The 27,322-nt window shown below is 44.0% G+C and overlaps 1 protein-coding gene across 4 annotated transcripts in view; it reads right to left on the bottom strand.

The window, feature by feature from the left end:
* The window catches only part of PTCHD1 (patched domain containing 1), a 55,656-nt gene that overhangs the window by 7,262 nt on the left and 21,072 nt on the right, over positions 1–27,322 (bottom strand). For all 4 annotated transcript variants that reach the window (XR_004348075.1, XM_032619959.1, XM_032619958.1 and 1 more), the window contains exon 2: positions 10,996–11,656. Coding sequence is in view for 3 of the 4 variants with exons in the window: in XM_032619959.1 (XP_032475850.1) it covers positions 10,996–11,656 (661 nt within the window). In the remaining variant the exon portion in view is untranslated. The remainder of the gene's footprint in view (positions 1–10,995; positions 11,657–27,322) is intronic.

The raw sequence follows: 27,322 nt of genomic DNA, 5'->3' as shown, positions 1-27,322 counted from the left end.
GCTGGGTGGACTTTTGCCTATAAAAATCTGAGTAGACGTGTGCCTATGTCTTTTGGGGATTATGCACATTGATAGTTTAGGGTTGTTGGTGCAGTTTGCAGAGTATTTGTTTGCCTTGGTTGGTGGAACACTCCAGAGAGGATGCCTGGCCACTCATCATTTTGCTTGTCATCCCCACGAGTCTGGCTGGAGGTCAGCACAGACTAAGGCGGTGGGCAGAGGGTTCTGAGTTAACGGCTCATCACCTCATTTAAGCTTGGCCAAGTAGAAGGCCTTAGGGAGAAAGAAGCACTGTATTTAATCTGAGCCTTCACAGGAACCTAAATCACAGCCTCTTTTTTCTTCTTCCCCAAATATCAATGCAGGAAGCAATAAATCTGCGAAACAGAGGGAAGCAAAATAAGTAGGGACAAGTTTCAGTGAACAGGAAGGATGGAAGAAGGAACAAGATTCATATGAACTCAGTGGATAAAAATGAAAATTCAGGTTGAAGGTTTGTGGCGTGTCTCTTGTCTTCGGGGGTGTTTGACCCGTTTTGGTTGTTTATGGATGGCGTCTCAGGCAGGCGGTGACTCTGCTGGCTTCTCTGCACTCTTTGGCAATGGCCTCTGAGGGACCGGGCCAGATCAGTAACCTCTCTCCTGAACTACTTAGTGCCTTTGGCTCCTTGAGGTTAGTATTCCAGTAACCTTGGAACAGCACAGGTACAGTAAGCGCCCGTTTTGACTTTATTCTACTGCCTAAAACCAGATCTAGTTGAACTTCTCCCATCTTTCCTAGTTGGAGCCAGACATTTCCTGGACGGGCCTCCCCAGGTTTCCAGGCCGCTGCAACATTGAAAAGACCCACAAAGTGACCTGTTGTGGCTTTCTATCACCCCCTGTCTCGGCACTGAGATCGGCAGATCTCATTTTCTGCTTCTACACCTTGGCATAGTCGATCCCATTACCGAGGATAATAAAATCTTTACCCTGTGGTACAATAGTCTGGTTTTTAAAAATGAATTTAAAATCTCCAGCCAATCGTAATACTGAGTAAAGTGAGCCACCGTTACCTTGTGTTCAGTCATTGAGGGCTTGTCTCCCCTCGTGCCCAGGCTGGTATTTATATATGTATTGTGAAGTCTTGGCCTCAAACCCGAATGCCCATTTCATAGTCACGATATAGGCCTGTTTCCTCAGAGAGATTTGGCGTTTATCTTAATTTACTAGGCGCTGCTTTACAGCCACCTTTAGAGGTCAGGTCAGGACTGTCAATTTGATAACTAGCACCGTGGCCCCTATTCAATTGGAGGCACCTAAACTCCCCAGACGTGAAGTAAAAAGTGCACTCGTTGACTGGCATACTGTTGTTAACTATGTTTTAGATAGTTAATGTCTAGTCTTACCAGGGCAGACTATTTATTAAGTTTGTTGCCACTGTGTTCTCAGGAAGGACCAGCTGATCTTTGATTAAAATAACTGATCCCGGGCTTTCCTGGTGGCGCAGTGGTTGAGAGTCCGCCTGCCGATGCAGGGGACACGGGTTCGTGCCCCGGTCCGGGAAGATCCCGCATGCCGCGGAGCGGCTGGGCCCGTGAGCCATGGCCGCTGAGCCTGTGCGTCCGGAGCCTGTGCTCCGCAACGGGAGAGGCCACGACAGTGAGAGTCCCGCGTACCGCAAAAATAAAATAAAATAAAAAAATAACTGATCCCTTGAAATGAGGGTAAAAAAAGTACTTCCGAGGCATCTGCATCCTGGGGAAACAATACTGACCATTTCATCTGGGGCCATGTAGAATAAGTTCTGGTGGGCAAAGCACACTTTAGAGTTTCACTGAAAATGGCAAATGGAATTCTATGTGTTTTCTTGCTAGAAAGAAAAAAAAAGTTTTAAAACAGGGCTTTGGTACTGAGTCATTAAATATGGTAAGAAGATAAAGATGCATAGAGCAGGATTAGAATTACTCATATAGTAGGATTTGAATTAAATCTGTTTTGCAGTCCTTTTTTACACTTGGTGTGATGTTTTCTAATGATATTATCTGACCCTGACTCTTGTTGGAAAATACAGTAAGAATCCTTTTCTTACCTTGCTGTTGGATGATCTTAGAAGCTAATCGAGGAAAGGACTTTGAGTTAACAGAGCTATTAGGTGAAAAGAATAAGGCATTTGAGGGTCCAGAATGAAAATAATCAAACTCAAGGAGAGGTGGAAGTAAGCTGTTCGCCTGTCTCTTGAGATCTGTTGCTGCATTTTAAATGCCTTATCCTTCTGTAGTTTGATCATTTTTATTGAGTCCTGACTCTTTTTGCACATCACATGTTCTTGGTTCTGGGGGCAGTCCCAGAGGATTCTGATTTTATTCACAGGGGCTTATGCTTCTCCTTCATTCCTCTCGCTACAGGGGTGTGCATACAGATACAGAGGCCAGAAGAGGAAGCCCTGAGAAAGAATCTGTTTTACCTGATCACTCAGCGTTTGTTGCTAGTCATTGTTGGCCTGGCCTGCAAAGGCCCCCACCTTCATTCCTGATAGGCTAGATTCTTGATTCTCAAGCCACACCCCTCTAGCAGATGCCTACACCCTAGACTCCAAATGGCAGTTGTGCACTGTCTTCAAAGAGCTCTTTGGATTTCAGGGACAACTGCTAACACCGTAACTGGGCCTCCTTACTGAAGCTCAGTCAATCAAGGGAGAGATGAGTGCCGGCATAGCTGCGGGCGCCTCCCAGGGATGAATAGCCTGGACGGCCTAGCTGGCACCAGAGCTGATTCACAGCTGGGTATTTATGTTGAAGAGGTTGGTCTATTACCCTAATGGAAAGCGGAACTGTGGAGCCCCTGTTTTCTGGCCTGGACTCAAGGGGAGACATGTTCCAAGAGCCGTAGGACATGAGGAATGCTCTGCCCCCCAAGAGTGTCTGCTCTGCCCATCATCACAACTGAATTCCCTGTGGTTTGGCCTTCAAGGGTATTCTTTTAAATGCAGTCCCCTCTGGAATAGTGTGTCTACTGAAGCAGCTTCCCTTTGGTCTGGGGAATGGGACAGAGAACCGAGATGGGGAGGGAGTGCTGAGGAGATCATAGGCAAGGAGGATCTCACAGAGACTAACTCCTTCCCAGTTTTTCCTCCAGCCAGCCCAGGTCTTTGTTTTTACATCCATTTCAGAAACTGGGCCAATGAAAACCAAGGAAAGGCGGGGCAGAAAGATTTTGGTACATTCTGTTCCTCTTCACTTTCCTCTCTCAGCAGCTGCCTCCTTTCTTTGGTGTCAACAAATAGATTTAGCCCTTGGTGACCAGGAGCCCTGCACGTAATGGGAGCCTGGGCTCATCATCCAAGGGGCAGGTCCAGGACCTGGGGCAGCCTGAGACCTGGAAGTCAAAGACTGCTGCGTGGTAGTGAGCCTGCCAGGAACTGACCAGCATCCTAGCGCGCTCCCTCTCTTACAGCCACAGTGGTTAAGGCTGATGAATTGCCAGAGGGAACTGCTAAACAATACATACCGATTCTATCAAATTCTGAAGATAAAGAAGCTTTTAAAGTATTCACTTAGTCTTTGAAAAGCACATTCAAGATGTTTGTTTTGGTTCATCGCATGTCTGTATAGTTACGTGCCTATGAACACGTGCCTATCAGTGTGTCAAGACACACACACAGGTCCAAGTTCTGATTATTCATGAGTGGATGCTCTGTGACAGTGCAGGCTTTTAGCCAGGCCCTGGGATAAGGACAGTAGAGCTCTTCACCAGTGTTCAGATACAGTTTATACCAGGAGTGCAATTTAAATTTTATTAGCAGTAGTCTTTGGGATTTTCATCTAGTAAAGTCAAATACCGAAGGATTTAGGCTAATCATTTTTCTTCTCTTCCAAAGAATTTTCTATCTTTATGTGCAGTTAGCTTGCAGGCTTTGGAGGCAATGAAGAGACAAGGCAGCACAGGTGATAAATAACACTAATGGTGGAAAATCCTCCAGTCACTTAGGGTGAGTCTCAGGAATACTCACAGATTAAATCTCACTCTCACCCAGACTCTTTTCTGGGACCTGACCAAAGCCTTTGGGATTGTTTACAATCCACCGACGCAGGAATCGACAAGTGAATAGTTGAGAGTTAACCTAACTTTACCCAGTAGATACACTTCCGGAAAGTTGTTCATGAAGTCACTTATATTTTAAACGTATTTAATGGTTTTGCCATCAGAGGCAGTCTGGGTGATTTGTTTATTTATTTATTTTTTTTTGGCCAATGAATATCACAGGCAAATCGATCTACTTTGTACATTTGGACTTTGTAAGGCAGATTTTTCTTCAGGCCCAGATTCTCCTGCCTTCCCCAGCACACAGAACCACAGCGCAGAGGCTCATGCCTCTGGGTGCTCCTCACATCTTAATCCTTTAATCCTAGCAGGATTTCCTCATCCTGAGTTCCTAAAAGTAAGGAATAACTAAGAAGGTGGAGGAGGTAAAATGAGATGGCTTCCAGTTTCAATGGGAAAACATTTAATATCAGGAGACACTGAAGCCGTTTATAGCATGCCTGGCCAGTGCCAGATTTCATATATGGAAATAAAATCACTACATTCTTCTAGAAAATCCATGGCGTATGATGAATGCATGAGAAAAATCTGCTTAAAACATATTTTATTCTTAGACAAGTTTCACTAAGTAGCTCATGTTTATAGAAAGCTTTTCCTTCCATGACATCCACATAAATTCATGATTTTTGTTTTTCTGAGAAGAAATTTAAAGTGTATATATGTCTGGCCTGAGTAACATCTGTTTTAAGGGAGAAGTTCATTAATTGGGTTACATTTACACTTTGCCTGTTACGAACATTTACTTTCTACGCTGAATTGTTTGGTTTATCACGGCCTGTTTTGTCTGACAGTTAAGAGTGAGAGTAAAGGTGTACTCTGTTTAAGTTAAGACAGATGCTCACATCGGGGCGAATATACACATCTTACTCTTTCTACCAGAGGCTTGTCACATTTTGGTAATTCTAATCACAGCATTGGGTTTTAACGTGAGAAATGATTTTCCTTCATTCGAGAGGTGCAAATAAGAGTCCAAGAAATGAATTGGCTAATAGCTCTTCCTTGTTTAAAGATAAAGTATTTACATACTCTGTGTGTATGTGTACACGCGCACATGCACTATATAAAATCAGTGTGTACAACTGTGGCCCATAATATATGATATGGTCATTGTGTAATATCTCTTCATATAGAAGACATATGTAATATATAAATATATGTATATGTGGCATATCTTATTCAAACACATTTTATATATTTACATGTAAAATGTGTGAATATATACTATGTAATATAGAGAGAAGTATATAGTATTTCTATTCAGACATTTAAATAATATATGTAAGGTTATAAACACATAAAAATGTATATAAACATGAACTTACTGCATAATATATCATATTACATATGATATATAATATAGGTAATGTGATATATAATATGCATTATGCACCCAGATTACACAGAGACACACACACATGTACCCACATACACACACACATGCATACACATACACACAAGATGACTAGTAAGTTGATATGAAATTTATTTTACTGGTGAGGAAGAGAAATGTTAGTGCTGCTACACCAGTCAGTGCAGAGAAGGGGCTAGAATCCCTCCCTTAAGTTCCATCTACACTTTGGTTCTTGGCTGGTGAAGTAGCCTAGGTGAGATGCAGGGTATCCTTGACAATGACTATGAATCTGCTTGCGTTGTGAGCTACTGTAGACCCATGTGGTCAACACTGCCGGGCCCCAGCAGTGACTTTCTGAGATGCTAATCCAAATGCAACAACAAACTAGGTGTCTCTCCTCATGGTCTTTTTTTTTTTTTTTTTTTTAACCAGCTCAATGTCCTTCCAGCTGTTGCTTCCAGCTGCCAGACCTTCATGGAATTGGCCACTCTCCTATTCCCTAGACTAGTTGGCTAGACCACCCAGAGGATACCCAAGAGACCTGGGTCAGAGATGAAGCACCCTTGCATTCCTCTGCCTAACCGGGCTCTGCCCTCCCGGACTGTGCCCCTAGTCCCGTTCTTGTCTTCCTTTACGGTTAAGGATAGAACAATAAAACGTGTTTGATCCATGCCCTCAAACCTATTTTTCCCCACCCACCCCTTACTGTAAGGAGTGGTGGAGCATAAGAATAAAAAGCCGATAACTAGCCACAAAACTTGATTACACAGTAGCCTTGTAAATTAGTCCCACAGTGAGCACAGGTCATTAGAAAAAAGCTACTCAGGAAAAAACTTTGAAAGATTACTCTCTTATTTCAAATCAGATGTAAACAACAGTGGGAGCAACAAAACCCCTATAAATCAATTATTTTTCTAGAAACTACTGAACCTTTTAGTGATTTATATCTAAGCAGAGTATTTCCACAGCATTCTAGCATACTTCTACTCCATCATGTAGATTGTCCCGTTGTTGCAAATAATGGACTTCTACGATAACGTAGTAGGTTGAGCCATGAGAAATGACCACTTTTGTCGTTCAGAAATGGTCAGATATTGGTACCAATTCTGTAGGTGAAAAATGGTTGAATATTGACAATTTTGTATTTGATTATTATCTGGCTGATTTTTCCCTCCCACATTTCTCAGGACTTTAGAAATATACCAGAATACTCACCAGGAAAGCAAAACTTTGCAGGTTTGCTTAAGTTTAGAGCCAAGATAATTAAGAGTTCCGATTTCTCCGTTAGAACGAAATTTCTTGCGCAGAACTTTTACCTCTTTATAAGCCTGAGCTCCGTATACTGCGTCAGATTCTAGGTGGCAGCAAATAAGAACCAGTTCTCATAGAACTGAGCCTGATCTTCTGGTTTCTGCTAAATATAGATAATCTTAGAAACCTGAACGAAGCCAAACATCCTTGCTATTAGTCTCCTCCTAACATTTAATCACATCCTTTCTTCCTTTCCTATCCTTGAATTTGAGTGGCCTGGCTGGATAATGTAGAAGGAAGAGGGAACCCTGGATCTGACATTAGACTGTCTCAGAATCCCAAACATGTGAAAGGGCTTGAAGAATATTTTTCTTGAAGAAAAGTTTTCGTCTCATCTGGGCTCCGAGTCTCTTGTATCTTAATAAATGCAAAGCAACCCTTATAAATTAGATTACCACATAGAAAGTAATATCCAAAGTATCTTTCACCGCAACTTCACTTCTCCCCCTTTAAGCTGTACAGAATGTACATGAAGCACCAAACCTGCCAGATGAAGAAGGAAGAAAACCTTCCTTCTGTTGCCTTCTATATTCTCCAGCATTCCATTCCTTTCCTGATTTGTGTCTGATCAGCAAAGCTGTGGAAATATTAAGCCTGTAAGGAGAGCTTGCATGTGCAAAACCTGCGCCAATTTCTTAAATCATACCCAACTACAGGGCAACGTTGTAAATCCTCATCCTTTAAAGGAAATGCCATAACGGATCAACGTGATGAGTGTGAGATGTTTACAAATGGCAGTTCAGGTACCTCGGTACCTGGTGTTAACATAGTTTGGAAAGAAAGGATATTACGTTACGCATAAGGGGTATGGATGAAATAAACTCCTCTCCAAATTATAACAACTAAAAAATGTCAATGAGCATTTCTGATACTGCAGACCTTTAAGAATTTCAGCTCTAAATAAACTGATCTGACTCATATGGACAGGGGTTTTGGCAGAAGTGGGGTTGTCTGATATGCATGACACTGATTAAAAACATTCTAAATCCTGATGTATCTATGCTTACATCATTGCCAAAATGATTCATCTGTGTAGGATATATTCTTATTGCCAGAGATGTCACGTACCGTCTTGGCTAGACACACACAGTCACATCCCATTATGGTGAACTCTCAGAGTTTATCCAAATTCTTTCCTATTCTGGAATTTTGTCAGGTTAATACTGCTTGACACACATGGTCTTAAAATTTTCCATTCTAAATCTACTGCCATTTTGGCATTTGGCTGGGTCTGGCCTTATGTGACTGGCATCACACGGAGACTGTTTAGTTTGTTGAATTTTAAACCTATAATTGTTTATCACATTATAGACCTATTGTCGGCCAAGGAAATGTCTGGAAAGGAAAAAGAGACTTTTTCTAAGATACTTTTCCTTCTAAAGGAGGCCATATAGTTTTAAAAGTTTTATTTGATCGTATATTAATATCACAGAAAATCAAGAAGTTTTGCTTAAATCTGCTTAGTTTAGAAACTGGACAAGTTTGTTGCCTCACAGTGCAAAACGCTTTGCACTGCATTTCTTCTTGGTCATTTGAAATATTTATTGGCGTTTTAGGACTGGTCATCAAAAAACCAGAATTAAACATTGGTCCTGAATGCAGCAGCATTTATGAGCATGCTCTGGCTTACATTCCATTTTACAATCAAATCTGAGAACGAAGAGTTTATCTGAGAAATACAGAAGGGCAACTATCCTAAATCCGGACGCTGTTGGCTTTACGAGCATGTTAAGCATCCATTACGTGATGCAAAGTATTTATTGCAAATGGGCCTTAGCTACTAAAGTGCGTAGCTTCCTTTCATGTTGCGACTAAGTAATTTGAGATCTCTTTGAGCTGAAAATGTACAGAAAGGTTGCCTACTGGCTGTCAGCAGGGAAAACTGCCATCAAATCAACGCATGTAACATTCCTCACAAATTACGAGCAAGGGTGTACGGGGCACTGTGGCGCTTGATCTCTTTCACGATGAATGCCAGATTTTTCTGAATTGAATTCATGTGAAGTTCACCGATACTGGGTCTCCCTTGCTAACAGCATCTTTCCATCTCTTACATCCCTCCCCACACCAGCACTACCTGCTGTATTCCTTTTTGTGTTGACTTCTACTTACAATATTTAAAGCTTAAAAAAGTACAAAAATCAGCTTTAAGAAATTTTAAATACTGTAATTTACTTTACTTAATAAAATTCAAGAAGTTTTGAATACTTAATTTCATTTTACTTATAGTGAAATTGATTTTTAGTGAAATGAATTTGAAGAAGTTTTGAATATTACTGCTTAGTTCTACTTAAAAATTAATTTTAAGGACCTCTAAATATTGAAATTTTGTTTTATGAATGCAGTTCATTTTCAGGAAGTTTTAAATATTGTATCCTTCTTTGAGCTCACTGGTAACTACTTAAGAGTATCATAAAACCGGGAATGATAGTCCTTTTTCTATCCCTGACATCCTTTTTTCCTCCCCCTAAGAACCTGTCTCCCTTCAGTTTCCCATAAACCCTTATCCCCGCTTATCTTCCTCCCACAAAAACAATCACAGCAAAAAATACACTATTTTTAAAATGAAAAGCTAACAAACAAACAAACAAAACAACCCCCCAAGCATCTGACTAACCATGAGCAGCACATTTTAATTGACATCTTGACTCAGGCCTCCGTGGAAGCTCCTCCTAACCGGTCCTTACTCACGCCTCAAGGAACCGCCCTGTATTCCACAGTTGACCCACATTGTCTTGGGGTTATCTTAAAGAGGCAAGTGATGCTGCCATCTTAACAGACTGAGTTCAGGAGGAAGTATGGCAGCCTCCTCCCGTGCTGAGTTCGGCAGTGATGAGTAAAGCGATCTGGGAAATTCGCAGCACGCTCAGTCTCCGCACAGTGCCCCACTTCTCCACAAAGGCTGCTAGTATGTGTTTATTGCCTGGGTTTCAATTCCCACAGGCCGCAGAGCATGGAAGGCCGCACGTAGTTCTGTGGCTCCGCCAGCCCCGCACGTTATCATTTAACCATCGTGCAGCTGAGACTTCCCGAGTAAATTCCTTTCTTCTCTACTACCCCCAAACAGGACACAAGGTATACTAATGAACTCCACCATAGTTTTTCCTCAGCCAATGAGAAATGTCACTTCATTTGTCATGTCAGTATCTGATTCCAAATGACATTTTAATTTTGCTAAAGGGATTGATGAGAAGTTGCCAAAGAAGAGGGGGAAGCTAACTGAATCCTTGGCCCACAAGAACTCTGCCATCAGGTTTGCTGGGCATGGCGCCTTCAAAATCAGATGGACAGAGCAACTGACATTATGCTATGACCACTACGGCTTTACGTTGACAATTATCTCTATCAGGAAGTTCCTGCAGCCTCCAAGAGAGAACATAGTGGGATTCTCACACTATCATTTTAAAACGTTCTCCTGAGTTCATAGCAAAGACAGGAAAAAGTTACCTTCTTATTTGTGACTCACTTGTTGGCTTCAAAGTTCTCGTACGTTTACCATATCGTTCTGTGTGATGTTCGCATCCACTCAGTCCATCGGGTAGGGAAACCGAGGCCAGTGGACACTGTTCGTGCCCAACCTCTGTGCCCTCCCGTTCCCCATTCTTGAGCTCACGGAAGTCTTCTTACTCCAAATACTGGTAACCTGAGGGATTTCTCCAGCTGCGGGAATGTGCTCGGTCTTCCCTGGGAAGTGCTGGGGAGTTAATGACTCGGGGGAGAACCCTCAATGAATCATACATAGGGTTTCTGGGTGCACTGCGCAGCTTTCAGCCTCCTCACCCCTCAAGGAGACCTCTGAGGCCTCTCAAAGGTCCCCGGTGGGACTAAGCCACAGGTGCCCACAGCTTATGCTGATTAGCATACCCCGAATCATCTTCCTTCCCTGTTTCATGTCCTCACTCCCATGCTGGGGTCTCAAAGTACTTGTATCTAAATCTTGTCTCAGGGTCTGCTTCTGGGGAAGCCCAGCCTAAGGCACTGGAGCACAGAGATTAATATCTGCTCAGAACCATGCAGCTACTTAATGGAGAACCAGGCCTGGAACCCAGGACCTTGGACTTCCGGCACATTTACCAGATAAAGCTGCCTCTTGTGACCCAACACCACCTTATAGTACTGGCCCCAGGGCTTCTGGGCAAGAGGAGGAAGCCATAAATGAAACAGACTTGTTAGACGGCTTCTCCTTGCCTTTTAGGAACCCAGTCACCACCACCAGAAGGAGGAAACAGAAAAACAAAGGGTAGTAATTACCTAGCATGACGAAAGGGACTCCCAGGAAGGTGGAATTGTATTTGCCACCAGTAAGATTGATGATCCCGGCCGCAGTGAGAGTGGCCAGGCTTATGGTCACCAGCCCGAGCAGGCCCAGCCAGGGTTTGCTGCGGACGCAGTCCTGCATGGAGCAGCAGAGGATGGCCATGGTGGCCACCAGGATCAAGCTGGTGACCAGGTAGCGTTCTGATACGTGGCTGGTCTTCTGGAAATCTTCCCTCAGTGAGGAGGACGTGTAAGGGTACATTTTGACTTTGCCGTTAGATTTCTGGAACAGTCGGACGGTGTCGCAGAAGCTGGACTCCCACCTCTCTGCCACCATGTCGTTGAGACTGTTGATTGACTGCAGGTAGTAGGTGAGCTGGACGGCCTCTGCGGATTTCACTCGGTCCTTGCTGTGCACGGTGACGCCTCCGAGCTGGTGCCCGTTGTAAACTGCCCTCCCGTCCTTTAAGTGAGTGATCGGGTACGTGATAGCAAAATTGGTCCGGTTGGTGGCCCGAGCATTCTTTAGCTCCTCCAGGACATGCACTATGTCGTCCACGATGCAAGTCTTATCGTTATTCAGGATACATATGTGAGCAAATGTGTAATTAAATCCAGGCCTTGGAACCTGGATCCTGGTCACAGCAGCATGCAACTATGGGGAAAAAATGAGAGTCAGTGTTGATTACCAAAAATAAGACAGTACTAAGTGACATTAGCTCTGTGGATTCAAACGTCTCTATTTTTTGTGGGGGAGGGGAAAGGGAGTCACTCATGCCACCTCTAAGCTAAAGAGTTCAAATTAAATGTTATAACCTTACATCAGAAGTGGGTAGTAAGGATGTAAAACACAGATTTGAACTTGTCAGAAATGAAAATTCTCAGACATGGTAAGTTACAGTCTCTGGGGTGTGGCCTAGGAATCTGGGTTTTCACGAGCCCTCCGGGGGATTCTGATATAGCTAAAGTTTGAGGAGCACCACCATTATTTCTACATGTTGTGTGTTCTTTATGTGTGATTCAGTTGGTCTATAAATATCTGAAAATCTTATACTGGTCCACCCCAGTATAAGGTCTCCCCTCGAAAATGTAAAAAGTGAACTAAGGTGCAATTCCAAGTGCACAGGTCCCCTGTAGGCCCATCCCTTGCTGCCGATTTGTAGGGCAGCTAAATGATTTCCCCATTCAATGTAGTCACTCTGTGACATAAAAGACAAGCGGTTCACCTTGAGGGCCCTTGTATTCTCTGCTTCTGTGGGAAGGGAGCTGTAACTGCAGAGCTTGGCTGGGATACATGGCAGTCATGCTAAGGGAACACAGTAGGATTTATTCCGCACACCTTGCCCTAAATCACATTTGCTGTGCCCGAGTTCTGTATGCCTGTGATCCAAGTGCACATGGGAATACAGACACTCATTTAACAGCCCCTACTACGTGCAAGTCACAGTTCTAGGCCCTTTATATGGATTAAGTCATTTAATCCTTACAAGAAACTCTAAAGTAGGTACAAATACTAGCCTCATTTTACAGACGAGGAAGCTGAGACACGGAGAAGCCAAGTCACTTGCCCGAGGCCACACAGAGCTGGGCTCTACCAGGCAGTCTGGTTCCAGAACCTGTGCTCCTAGCCCCTCACCATACGCCTCTAGGTTGGCAATACCAGAAGCTAGATGAAGGTTCTTGCTAGCAACTAAATCCTGGTTTTGTGCTTTCACCGCCCCACCTCTAAAAAATTACAAGGGCTCAAGTTCAGATATGTAGGAGCGTGTGTAATCTACAGTCTAAGGTGAGAAAATAAGGCCTTCTCTCTGTGAAATGAGGCCATTAGTGGACATGTAGCTGAGTGTTAAACAAATGAGCACATCTAGGTCCATGCCTGGCACTGAGAGGGCTCTCCCAAGAGCAGAGCTAGCCGTTATTACATACCTGATGAATGAAGAACATTTCACACTTAAAGGGAATAAAAGCCTCGTATCCAGAGTTGCCGTACTGTTGCTGCGCCATTATAACTCAACCTTCTGAGCGTCTCCATGACCCTGATAGATGTGCTCTTAAATCTGCTGTAGCTGGATTATTTGCTGAGACATTTTCCTGTGCATGCATGTGCCAGGGTGAGTGGGATACTATGTTTTTTGAAAATGTCTGAGGGGCACCAGCTGTCAAAGTCCTCCTTCCTCACATCTCCTCACGGGCCCCAACCCTGAGGTTCAGGAGACACTTCATTGTATCACATTTGGCTGAAATATTTTGAGTCCTTTCCTTCATACACACAAACACACACACACACACACACACGAGTTGATGTCCCAGGGATATTTAGGAGACTGTTTTCACAGAACTCTAACCATATGCTAATTTTTTGTTTTGATGCTTTGGGATTGATGAAGAGCAAAATGTCTTGAATGGTTCTAAACACCGAGAGTGTGTTTTCGTCCATTCTTCTCTAAGCTTGGCCCAGTGAATTTTGATTAAAAGAACTCCTAACTACAAAAAAAATTCCAAAATATGAGAAGTTACTTTGGAGGAGAGAAGAACCAAGAGGAATTTAAAGACAAGAGGGAGTTAAAAGAAAGACTTCGGGGGCAAGCTTCAGAATAGGCTAGAAAAGGAGTGGTATTGAAAGCATGCATATGTGTAATATTTAGTGCATTGTTTGTTCCCATGAACAGTCTAATAAATCTCCCTTAGAGTGATTACAAAATATGTCAAGAGAAAAAGATTGCCAAATAAGATGGTGCTAAGTCACAGGGCTGAACCCAATTATAGCAAGGGGATATTTTCCATCCATTCTCTAAGGCGACCATGCCACGCTGGGTGGGGAGTTGTAAACTATTTAGTGATCTGCCAACCCTGCCGATCTACTGCTGGGACCCCCTGGGACCACAGACCAGAGAAAGCAGACATGCTGTTAACCCCTTTACCACCAGCTCATAGGAGGGAGGCTTGGAAAATGGGAACCTTACTGAAGTTTGAGAGGGAAGGTTTCTTAACTCTCAGTACCAGAACTGCTGTGAGATTCACCTGCTTTGAATTTCCGAAGGGAAGGTGGGTAGAACATGTGTCACTCTTGCTTCTCAGTGGCAGGGAGATGCTGGGTGAAAAAGCAGCCAGAGAAGGGGTGTTGGCTGAGGCCACCCACCTGGCAGGGGGAGTCTACTGGGATTCTACTGTGGGATAAGAGGTGAGAGGATAATGAGAGGTATGGGAAAGGAGAATGGAGACTCCCTCCTGGGACTTTTGGGATTACTCAGTTCTGATCTTGGTGGTTCTTATGCCTACACGTCAAGTACACACACATTCTACTCCTGGCTGTCCACAGAGCCACGGGCAGACACACTACACGTGCTACTTGGACATCTACCTGTACAGGGTTTTAGAATGCCTTGATTTACTTTCCTAAAGGAGCCCCACTCAGGACAGCAGAGGCATTAGTAGGTGACCTTAGATTATATTCACAGGGGAAAATGGAAGCCAGAGATCGAAGCTCTGCTTTTTTTTTTTTTTGGTTTATACTCTAAATTTCTGCACTGAAAAAGAAAAGCAACGTGAAAACGATGACAAGTTAGTTTACAGTGACTTCATCTTTGCCTTTAAATTAATCTTTGCTCTTAGGGGCAGAAGGGGGAGAGGAAGAGAGGAAGACATCATGGCATGATCAGTGAGACGGCGACCAAGACACCTCAGTCCACGAAATGGACAATCTCAATCCCTGTAAGCGTATCATTAGAGATCCTCAGAAAAGAAAAGGAGAGGGAAATGACATAAAGTCATAGTCCTGACCCTTAATATAGTCTGAATCTGTCATGTGAATCAGCACATGATCCACGTTTCTATAACTATGTATAGGTTTTGGATTATTCACTCAACACACATTCAATAAGTACTCATCAAATCTACTGTGTTGTCAAAACAGGATAATTTCCCTGAATTTAGGGTGTTCACGCTTACCCATGGAAAATCACATAAGAGATCTGACGTCCAAAACAAAGGGGCTCTTCTAACAATGCCGAGCGCTCTAGTAAAGCCTAATCCGATGTCAGTCTTGATCACAATATGTTTATTATTACTGTATTTGCCGCCAAAGAGGCCAAAGTGAATGTTAAATTGAGATTCGTTCTAGGGCTCTGAACATACTGTTTAAATTGTTAGATTTTTTTCTCTCATCACCCTTCAGGCTAAGAATGATGACAGTCATAGTAACAAGTCTGCTAAGCACTCTCTGTATAGTTTTCAAAATTTATTCAATACAAGACTCTGTGGACATGGTTAAATCATTATTCCCGTTTTATAGCTGGAGCAATTGAGGCCTAAAGAGTCTAGACCAGGGCAGCTTTAGAACGTTTGGGGAAGAATGAAGAATTGTCAGCCCACCTGGTTCAAATGACCGGCCTTGATGTGACTGAACTGTGGGATGGCCACATTTGGGGATCTGGGGTCCATTAAGAGAGACCAGAAATAATCCAAACAGCCAAACTTCATCTTTAGGCAGCAACGGAACGTGGCAATGTTAACAGGTAATGAAGGGGATGGGTTTTGAACTTACTGAATTTTCTTATTCTCCATCCAGCCTCTTTAGTTGCCAGATGAAACTTCTAAAACCGCCTTACCAAGAAAAAAGACCGGGGGGCATAATGGAATCCAGTAATAGGAAGTTTTGACTTCAAGTCTGGCTTTTGCTGCTTAGGTAGGAGTGTCGGAGACCCTAGGAATGTCACTCTGCTTCTTCATGTCTCAGATTTTTCAGTAAAAAAAGGAGGTTGGTCTAGCTAATCTCCACGGACAATTTGGTTCTAACATGACATGATTCGAAGATGAGTGACACCCACAAAGTATACAATCAGATCCTCAGTGAGAGAAAGTTAACTTCATAAATACCAACTTGAGATTTATTACAGCTGCTTGAAGTATGCTTTTGCAACACACTGAAGTTCTTTTTAGGTCAGTGACAGATCTGATAGTAGATGAAACCCAGAAAGAAAACCACAGGATAGGGAAAATAGGTTTACTGGGAAAAAAAAAAAAAAAGATTCCCTTCTCTGAGTGATTTCCCGTGCTGGGGAGGCACTGGCTCTTATAATCCCCTTCTGCCAGAGCCTGGGACAAAGCCAGTGTGGGCTGCTGGTCACGACAGGCCAGAGTCTAATTTCCTCTCTGCCTCTCCTTGGCACACTCAGATCTTCCTCAGAAGACAGCAGGGGCACCTTGTAGAGGAGAGTACAGAAGGGAACTGGGAGGAAGGAAGTGTCTGCTCCTGAGTGGTAATTGACATAGGAAAAATACCTGTGGGTTCAGAAGAGCTTTTCCATACCTTCCAGCTCTTTTTGTATTTGGTTCTCGTTGAAAAAGGGGAGAGAGAAGGCAGGAAGGCCATTAAGGCAGGGCAATTAACACCTCAAGCTGTCCCCCAGCAAGCTCAGCTGTGCCGGGAGGCTCAGAGGAGGTGGGGGGTCCCCAGGGGGGATCAGTCTGATGGCACCACCTTTATCAGCTGCCTTCCTTTCCTTATCTCACCTTCCCACCCCCTCCTTCTGCCACTCCCAAATAAGCTGCACACATGGGAACAGTTTAAAAGGGGAGCTTATTGGTTTGCCTTTCTAACCTATATCATTTGCCCCCAAATATTACCTTCAAAGTGATGCTAAATCAAAATTGCTTTAAAATGCTTTCAAGGAATATCTGGTTTTCTTGCCCGAATGAAGCGTTTCCTTCACTGAGTCCCCTCCAAATTCCAGGCCTCGATCAGGGTCTATATGCTGCCACTGTAAGTGGGTAGGAACGGACTGGCAAGGTATCCTCACCCGGGACACAAGAAAGCACCTTGAAGTGGATGGATCTGGTCTCTGCAGTTCATCAATTACGCTAGCTCCCTCGGTGTTATGTTCTGTCTCTGCATGATCTCACTCTCACCCACTCTCTTTCCTCTTCTTTTAATAGAAGTGTATTACATCAGAACATCAGTCGCAAGTTGGGGATTGTTACTGTGATTCATTTGTAGTGCAGCCAAAAGCAAGTTAGTCATGCCTTAATAAGTGGACAGAAATATCATTCTGCCTTTGAAACATAACGTGTTCGGAGGACACCAAGTTTAAGCTGTGGATATAGCTAAACAAGTGACTATCCACACGCTTCCTTTACACACAGGTGCCTGGTGTCATGCTGACCTGCTCCAGTGACAAAAAACCCAGATGGTTACCTTTGTCAGTACTGCAGTGCCAGTGCAGGTCTGGGAGAGTGGAATGTTTCTGTTTCTCTCCTTGCTTTACCAGGGGGTAAACACTGTTCTGCGGGAGCTGACACTAAAAGCCCCACATTGTAATTCCCCAAACAGGTTGTTTGTCTTTGCAGCCTTGACTGAAAAGACATTGCAGCTTTGGATTTGAAGCAAACAAATCTGCCATCTTCCAAACAAAATATAGTAATGACGAAGGAAAAGGCAATTGCAATATCTCATTGCAACTTTTGCCTGATTCCACGTTGGTCTGGATGAGACAGAACGCAATGAACCACAGGTTCAATACTCTCTTTTTTCCCGTAGTCTGGGAGAAAATTTGGCTTGCTCTTGATTACCAAAAAAAATTCCTTGATATGAAGACTCCTGGAAATCTGTAAAGTTAAACTTTCTGATTAGAGTGGTTATTTTTGAATCCTGCTGTCCTCACTTGACTTTCATGGTCAAGCTTAAACTCTGCTTGAGCAAGTTTGTGGGTCATGAGTTTTGCTAGGTAACTAAGAGAAGAGGATGCTCTCAGAAATGGAAGAATATTAAAGCTGACTGGCTAAGAGGCAAAGAGAAGTCCCAAGGAGCCGAATGCCTGGGGAACTGCCAACAACCGTTTTAAGATTTGGTCAGGAGACCACAAATAACTATGCAAGGGGACAGAAAAAATTAAAAAAAGGATACCGAGGACGTCTAGGTCTGGAGAACAACTGTGAACCTAAGTGGGAAAAGCACTGGATCAGGAGTCAGAAGACTTCAGTTTGAGTCCTTGTTCTGGGTCTTGCTGGCCACATGAGTTAGAGATAAATAAAGAATGAACTTTGGAAAACACATACCATGCCACTTCCCTGCCCTAAAGTCTCCAGTGGCTCCTCATCGTGCTGAGAGCAAAAACCCAAGTCCTGACTGTAGCCAACAAGATGATCCATTGCCCCTGGCACTTTCTACGGATTCATATCTCACTGCGCCCTAGTCACACTGCCTGTCTTTGCCATGAGTCTGCCTGGGATGTCTTTCCTTCAGATAGCCTTACTTCCTTCGCTTCCCTGCTCAAATGTAATCACCTTCCCTGACTCCACCCCCAAGTTAAAAAATAGCATCCCTCGTCATCACCATCATCTTTGCTTGGTTTAAGTTTTTCATGGCACCAATTACGATATGGCATTACATTATATGTAATATATACGTATTTGTTTCTGTATTCTGCTGTCCCCACTAGAATATGTTTTACCATGCCGGAGTGTTTGTCTCTTTGGTCTACTTCTACATCTCCATTATGTAGCTCCTGAAACATATACTCAATAGTTATGGAGTAAACACGTGACTATAATAATCTTGTGAGTGAATGGATTTTAGCCTGTCTCATGGGCATGATGAGGGCCAATGAGGTGATAGATGTGCATGCATACTGTAAACTCTAGAGGGCTACACAGATGTAGTTCTTATTCAGCAGGGAAGCATGGAGTGGTTAGTATCTTGCAGCTGTCCAGACACAACCCTACAACTGATTCCTGATTCTCCTGGAGCCCGTGATCTTTCCCACGATTTGGCAACATCTTGTGCTGTAGTGGGAGGGACATGGGTTATGAGGTCAGAATGCCACCAGTTCAAATCCTGCTGCTCAGTGCTAGCTTTCAGGGCATAGATAGCTGCCCCTATCTCCTTACCACTTCAGTACCCACCAGCCCTGTTTCCAGCCTGATGTGGAAATAATGAAGCACTAACGTACCATGTCAATCCCAAGCAGCCTGGATCGATGACTCAAAACAGTTTGTGTATAAATAGCCCAGCTCCCTTGGCCCCAAGGTGGGCTGACTCTGCAACATGTGTTCCTCATTGGCTCCTGGAGTTGCCCAGTGGGATTAGGCTCCAGTTGCCCACAGAGTAACCGGCTTGACAATGTCCCCATAACTTACTTCTTCCCTTCCCCGTCTCTTGTTGCCATTATCTTATCAGTGCTTCCTGGGGTTGTCTTCCACATATACTGCTTGCATCAGTTCCTTGACTCTGCGTCAACTTTAGGGGGAAACCAAACTAAGACAGTTACTTCAGGCATTTAATTCAGTTTCATTATCTGTAAAATGGGGCTAAACCTGACCTCATAGGGTCATTATGAAGATCAAGTGTGATAACATAAAAAAGGTGTGTGGTCTGGCATTTAATATTGGGTTAAACCATATGAAATTTCCACTTCTATAGGTAAAAGAGTGGTTCAGTATTGGCAATTTTATGTGGATCACCCAACCTTCAGCGAGGGTCTGTTCTTTCCCCTTTTAGCCCCTCCTCCTTTCCAAGAGTCCTGCCAGAACTCCCCGGGGGGGAGGGGGTCACAGACAATTTTATTTGGTTTCCAAGGACCAGTTTGGTGGTACCAGGACAGGCTTTTAGGAAAAAGACAACAGTTTGGGGCTAGAATATCCACTCATTCCCTTTTCCACGAGCAAAACTGAGACTTGCAGATACCGTGGCCATGAGTCCCTGCATGCAACCGGAATGCACACTTTTAGCAGTTTTCAGCTTAAGGGAAGAAAATGCTATATAACCCACATCCCTGAACTATTTGGAACTGCAAATAATTGATAACAATATTAAATCTACAAAATTATGAACAAGCGTCTTCATCAGACGAGATCTTTGGCAATTTTTTTTCCTTCAAAGGATTCACTAAGTTTGTAATGGGCACGGAGCAAGGGAAAAGTTCCGCCTAATGACATGGCGGCGGCACTCCTGAGTGGTGGACCATGAGCTTTATAAGAGCAAGTACTTGATTTAATTCATAAAAGAGTGTGTTACCTGATAGTGCATGTTTTTCCTGGAAATGGTATTTTTTCTGTTTCCCAAACTACTGACCTTACAAAGCTGCTGACCTTGCAAATCACAGGAGTGTCTCAGCTGCTGCCCTCCTTTTCCAGATCTGAAAAGAAGTCTTACAGAGCAAATGGTCAAGGCCACGATAGTTTCTGTGATTCAGCTTGCTAGGGCCTTGACCTTTCTGGGAGGTGCCAATGTCGGTGGCCTCGTGTGGCGTGGAGAAGACAGACTGCCTGGACTCAGTTGCCAGCTGTGGCTCTTAGTAGATATGTGATCCTGAACACTAAGCTGTTACTTAATAGCTCTTTCTGTGCCTCAGCTTCCTCATCGGTAAAATGGGGTCAATCATAGTACCTATCTCCTTAGGATTGTTGGAGGATAAGTGAGAAATTGAATGGAAACTGCTCGATATAGTCTCTGACACACAAGTGCTACCCAGTAAAGGTTTGTTAGCAGAAAAACCAAAATGAACAAACAAAAAACCCCCTTTCTATCCTCTGTTTTGCCTTGTCCCCCTTAATTTTTTTCTTTTACCCATAGAACTTCCTCAGTGTTTCTTGAAAAGTATCTTCAATGAGATGTAAAGGTGACAGATTTTTGCTCCCATCTTTACTAGAGACCAAAGGGTAAATGGGGTTAATAGCACGCATCAATACACATAATTGAAGAGACGAGCTGGACTGTATGTGTTTACAAGTTGCACTCCCTAATTCCAGGATAAGCTCCCAGCCTGAAACCATTCCACCTTTTTCAGGTTAGCTTCCCAGTTAGATTACCGTGCACATCCGACTAGGAAGGGGACTATGGTGTGGGCGAAAGAAGGAAACTAAAAGGTGTTAACTGCCTATGAAGGGTTGGGCTTTGTGCAGAGAACGCTGCATCTATCATCTCATTCAACCCTCACAGCAGTTCAGAGAGGTCAGTGTTACATTGCATTTACAGGTGAGGAAACTGAGCCTCAAGGAACTTAACTTGCCCACAGTCACAAATTTAGTAAGTGGATCAGCCCAGATTTAAATCTTGGGCTCATAAGATTGTCTCCCAGTGGGGTTTTTTTGGCACAGTAAAGACCTTACCCCTTCACCTCTGTGCTTTGGCCATTTGGATATTGATAAACTTGTTTTGGGGTGTTAGGCTTAAGCATGGTCAAGCCACAGAATGACATGGTTAGGGGCAGTTATGAGTTAAAAGTGGTGATGACGTAGCAAAATCAAGGGGTCAAACGTGACAAAGCAGCCTAGAGGAAGCAGCGAGACGCTGACCTGTACTGAACAGTGAGACCCAGCAAATGCCAGCTATCTCTGATAGAGACCTCAGAGAGAAGCTACAATCTCATTACTAGTGACAAGCACATGCCACTAGCTGGAGGTGCCGAAAACAGACGTATGAGGACAAGCCTTTCATCAGTCCAGATAGCATCCTTTGCATCTTGTGTGTTTTCTATGTGACTCTCCCCCCCACCCCCCATACACACACGCAGAAGGAAAAAGAAAAAAATACGTTATAGAACATGTTTGTGAAAAGGGCCGGCAATTTGGGGGTTTATTGCAAAACATGAGATTTAAGTTGGGGGTGTACAGGATTTGGCTATCAGTCCGCCACAAAGGCAGTTTAACGTTAGAATATAAATGCTCCATGAGGGCAGGGACTCTGTTTCACTCCGTACTGTATGGTACATAGAGGAAGCCCGACAAAGCCGTGCCGATTGAACCTTCAGTGTTTGTTCCTTCTTGCTGATTTATATTTTCTCTGGTGACATTGAATGATACTTCATTTGTACCCAAAGGCTACTGTTCTACCTGCATATAATTTCCATCTTAAATAAACAGATGACATTGAATTTAGTCCTGTCACTTACACACTGCAGACAAATGGCTGACCTCATTAGACAGACGGATATGGTTAGAATACAACGTAAAAAAATGTAAGAGCAGAGAAACAATTGAGGTAGGAGATTGGGTAATTATTTGTTAAAAAATGATTGGGTAATTATGTGTTAAAAATAATTATGTGTTATGCTTAATTATAGAGTCGTTTGAATTTTTTCTAGTGTTTTTGTTTGTTGGAGGGAAAAGGTTTTTTTTAAATGCAGAAAAGTTTAGAGAGTAACATAAGAACTCCCATGTACCTATATCCAGTGTCATGTCTGTTTGAAGCTTCTGGCCCTGGTGTTAATGCTGTCCGTGCAGGTGACCGTATAATTTATCATGCAAACTGGAACACTTTTGAGAGTGCAGGAGGGCACTGGTAATTTCACAGGAATACCAGGCATAGAGTGGGATGTTCTCCCTATGTATGGGGGTCTCAGAGGGGGTAAGCACTGACGCGATTTCATCCATTTATGCCTCACAATGGGCATGAGATGGCAGTCCTTTGGTTTGCAGACCCATCACTGCTGATGGAACCTAGACCATTGCAGGTGATGCTCTCCTGTCATCAGACAGGCCTCTGGGAAAGGAATCTGGAGAAACTCCTTGCGTCTCTGTCTACTTCCAACCACACCTACCTTCCCACCATTGCAGCTTCTTTCCATGTCAAGGCTCTGATGTTTTGCAAGATTCAGCTCTCACATAGCCTAGTTCTGTTCACTCCTGCGGAGGTGGAGTGCATCCGTAGTACCCTTGGAACATTCCATCTTCCTGCCCTGAGCACACTGGCCTTGCTGGAATTGACAGATAGCTTCCCCTTGGTTGTCTTACTGACATGTGGCTTCGTCCAGCCAGGAGCCGAGGTTGCTTTCCACGTCCAAAGGTGTCACTCTGGGTGATTCTATCTTGCTTTAAGGCTGACAGTGGCGCTCAGACTTGGCTGATGAAATTTTTCAAGGCTCGCAGTTGTGAAGACTGTGATGGGTCGCAGGCAGGTGGGAGGCCAGAGCATTTTTGCTTCGTTGGGAGTTAGAGGTCACACAGAAAAAGTCTTAGGCATTTCATCACCAGTTAAAGCAGTGAACCATCTACTCAACATGTACTAGGTGTCTACACTATGCTGGGCATTAATATAAGCCCTGGGGAGATAAAGAATATTGACATGGTTTTACCCTCAGTAAACTTAGAGTATTGTAGAGGGGCTTCAGGCAGATTGTCAGAATCGGTTAGCACAGGCGAACCATAGAGTGAAGTAAAGTGCTACAGTTCTATAATAGGAGTAAAGGGGGAGTACACGGAGTCTAGTATGTTGGGGTGTGTGTGTGTAGCAGTGGGGGGTACAATGAAATACAAAGTTGGAGAGGAGACGGGCCAGATGAGGGAGAATTTTCACATTCAACAAATACGTATTGGTAACTATTAGTAAATCTTACATCAAGCCATGTGAACAAGATAGGTATGGCTCTGCCCTCACAGAGCATTCAAACTATGGGAGATACAGACAAGCAAAGAGGCAATTACAAAATCTGCATGGAGTCCCAAGATGGGAGAAATACTGGATATTAAGGGAAGGGCACCTACACCAACCTTGCTGGCACCAGGGAAGTCTTCTTGAGGAAGTGACTTCTAAATTAGCACTTGAAGAATGAGAAGAAATTAACCACAGGCAGAGGCTTGGCATGGGTTCTGGAACTGGTGGGGAGAGTATATCAGGTGGAGGCTACAGCACGGGCAATCTTGAGGCACAAAACGGATGTCGGGGGAAAAGAAGTGATTCAGGCTGGTCCGGGAACTGAGAGGAAAGGTCCAAACCACACGAAGCCTCGTCTGCTGAACCTGGAAGACAGGCTTTGTCCTGTCGGCACTTGGGAGCCAGCGAAGGGTTTCAAACAGAATGAGGTGATCAGAACTGTGTCTTAGGAAGATCACTCTGTCTGCAACATGGTAGCTGGAATGGGAAAACTGGAGAGTGGAGGTGGGGAACTGGACTAAAATATTAATGCAGTAACTAGTTCACTGGTGAAATGAAGATCTGAACCATAGTGAGCAGTCATACTGGCTTGAAGGAGGCAGAAGGTTGATGTCTCCACCTTTTTACAGATTTGGACAGCTTAGCCCAGGGAGTAAGTCAGGTAGTAGAAGCCGATGACAACTTTTAAATCTGCAGTACTGATTAAACACTTGAACTGCATTTCCTAGGTTTGGGTCTTAATGTGTCGTCTATCAACTGCATGTTTATAGATGTGCAGGTCTAGCCGACGTGTGGCCTTTCACTTTTCTGTGTGTATGATTGTAAAGTGCAGTCATAGACCATACAAGTGCGGAAGTTCTTGGCCAGTTGCTTCAAGTTCCTCTGTAGCAGATGTGGTTGGCACCTTGTTCATATCCTCCAGCCCTTAGCTCTTGCGAACATACCTACCTAACCTTGAATCCCAGTACCCACCCCTCTTTGTCAGAGAGCCCACTTTGCCATCTGCTTGGCAAGCCAAAAGTTCTGGGGAATTAACATCCCCTGGGAGCAGACCTCAAGCAATGACAGATGGGAGTTGGCATAGAAATACCCAGCTCCCTCCCCATGGGTGGGATTACTTATGGGTGAGATTACTTATGGGTGAGTGTGTTTTTGGTTTTTTTTTTGCGGTACACGGGCCTCTCACTGCTGTGGCCTCTCCTGTTGCGGAGCACAGGCTCCGGACGCGCAGGCTCAGCGGCCATGGCTCACGGGCCCAGCCGCTCCGCGGCACGTGGGATCTTCCCGTACCGGGGCACGAACCCTCGTCCCCTGCATCGGCAGGCGGACTCTCAACCACTGCGCCACCAGGGAAGCCCGTGAGTGTGTTTTAAACTGGTTCCCAGAGCTTCCCCAGTGGGTTGTGCTCTAGTTGCCCACAGCCTTCGTCTGCTTGATCACATACCCTTTGAGGCTCCTTCCCCTTTGTCTCACTGCCCTGCATCCCTTCTGGTTGCCCTTCAACTCCCAAATAAACTACCTTTACTTGATTTCTTATTTTAAGGTCTGCTTCTGGGGAAACCCAAACTAACATGTCTAATAACACTCAAAGCCTCTGGAATTAGAGTTTCCAAGTCTCCTCAAAATACTAAAGCATTCTAAAACCAACCCTCCAGTCTCTTGTGTATTCAAGTAATGGTTATGTCAAAACTCAACCCTTAGGGAGTAAATTTATGATCTTTTGAGCTTCTCTCCATATTGTCTTTTGATGGTGGACACATTTCTTTGATGTTGCCAACTTGCATGCAGTAGGTATGCAGCAAATACTTCTCAAGTGGCTCTGATATGTTCATGAATGTAAATGTCCGGATGCTGCCAACAGCACTTCTCCCTCATTTGGGGCAGAGTTCATTCTCTTCATCAAGGTTTATAGCTAATCACATGTTGGGTCCAGGGTATATGGTGACAAGAATGCACGGTAACCCCTCAAGAAAGGATTAGGCCTACATCCTGCCAGGAATGAACTATGAGATGACATGATCTCTCATCTTTCTTGCTGATGGTAAAGGAAGCAGGCATTTCTTTGGCTTTCCTTTATTTGAAAAAAAAAAAAAAAACCACTCAGAGACACAAGTTAGCAGCCTCTTTGCATGCTTCTGGAACATCTCAGCAGGTAAGGTCTCAGGCTTCAGTGTTCTCTGTTGACAGCAAGTGCTGGAATGTCACCCGTGTTGGATGAGAGTCCCTATCTTTACATTTCTGGATTTCTGCTGTCATGGTGGTAGGTGTGTGGGAGAGACAGCTGATGTGTTCACTGGATTCCTTCCCAGGCAGTGATGTGCCCAGGGAGTATGTGCTGCCAGTACAGGTGTTGAAAGTCTCCATGATGGTGGTGTGTCAGATGTCAGTAAAACTGAGCCGATTTGCCTGCCAAGATTCAGACTGCTTTTCTTCATGTCGGTCCTCACCACTGTTGGATGCTCTGCTGGGATGGTGGTCTAACGCTTCCGCCTTATTAACAGGGTCACTGAATAGAATGTGTATGTGTGTACAGTGTTCATTATTGAGGTATAACATGTATATAGGAAAGTGCACAAATCTTAAGTGTACAGCTCAATGAATTTTATATGTACGTACCTATATAAACATTGCCTGGATCAAGACACAGAACATCTACTGCACCCGGAAGGCCCCCTTGTGTCCTTTCTGGTCAATACCCCTACAACCCCCAGGGGAAGGTTATTCTGACTTCTATCAACATTGATTAGCTTTGCTTATTCTGGAGTTTGCAGTAAATGGAATCATGCAGTATGTATGGCTGACCCTTGAACAACACAGATTGGAACTGTGTGGGTCCACTTAACATTCGGGATTTTTTTCAGTAAGTATATTCTACAGTACTACATGATCTGTGGTTGGTTGAATCTGTGGATGTAGAACCACGAATCTGGGGGGCCAACCTGTAAAGTTATATATGGATTTTCAATTGTGCGGAGGGTCGGCATCCCTAACCCCTGTGTTGTTCAAAGGTCAGCTGTACTCTTTTGTGTCTGCCTTCTTTTACTCGGCCCGTGGCCTCTGAGATTCATCCCAGTTGTGTTTATCTATAGCTTGTATTTTAATTCTTGCTGCATAGTATTTCATCGCATGAACATACCACAGTGTATTTTTTCATTCTCTTATCGGTGGACGTTTTGGGTTGTTATCAATAAAACCGCGATGGGCATTCTTGTACAAGTTCTTTTGTGGACATCTGTACTCATTTCTCTCAGGTATATGCAGTGGTGTGTTGGTAAATGTGTAACAGTAAGTTCTCTAACAAAAATAGCTCTGACTGGGCTTCCCTGGTGGCGCAGTGGTTGAGAGTCCGCCTGCCGATGCAGGGGACACGGGTTCGTGCCCCGGTCTGGGAAGATCCCACATGCCGCGGAGCGGCTGGGCCCGTGAGCCATGGCCGCTGAGCCTGCGCGTCCGGAGCCTGTCCTCCGCAACGGGAGAGGCCACAACAGTGAGAGGCCCGCGTAACGCATAAAAAAAAAAAAAAAAAAAAAAAAAAAAAAAAAATAGCTCTGACTTGTACGATTTGTAAATACCGCCACCATGACCAATTTCAAGCTACCAAGGGGATGTGGGTTAGGAAGAGATGTGCCCAGTCAGCTTTCAGGAGCCAGTGGGAGCCAGTCTCAGCATACCACTGGGTACAGAGACCAGGAGTGGAATTTCAGAATCAGAGAGTAGGCATATATTTGGTTTAAGTTTTCCAAAGTGATTGTACAATTTTACATTCCCGCCATCAATGTATGAGGGTTCCAGTTGCCCCATACCCTCGGCAACACTTGGTATTATCAGTCTTTAAATTTTTTACCGTTCTGGTGGGTGTGTACTGGTACATCATTTTGGTTGAATGTGCACTTCCATGATGCCTGAAGCTTAGCGCCTTTGCATATGCTCATGAGCCATCTGGCTATCCTCTTT

The sequence above is a fragment of the Phocoena sinus genome, chromosome X, assembly GCF_008692025.1.
Source record: "Phocoena sinus isolate mPhoSin1 chromosome X, mPhoSin1.pri, whole genome shotgun sequence".
In the NCBI taxonomy this organism is placed as follows: Eukaryota; Metazoa; Chordata; class Mammalia; order Artiodactyla; family Phocoenidae; genus Phocoena; species Phocoena sinus.
The sequence above is the reverse complement of the archived record's forward strand: the minus strand, read 5'-3'. Positions and strand labels throughout refer to the sequence as shown.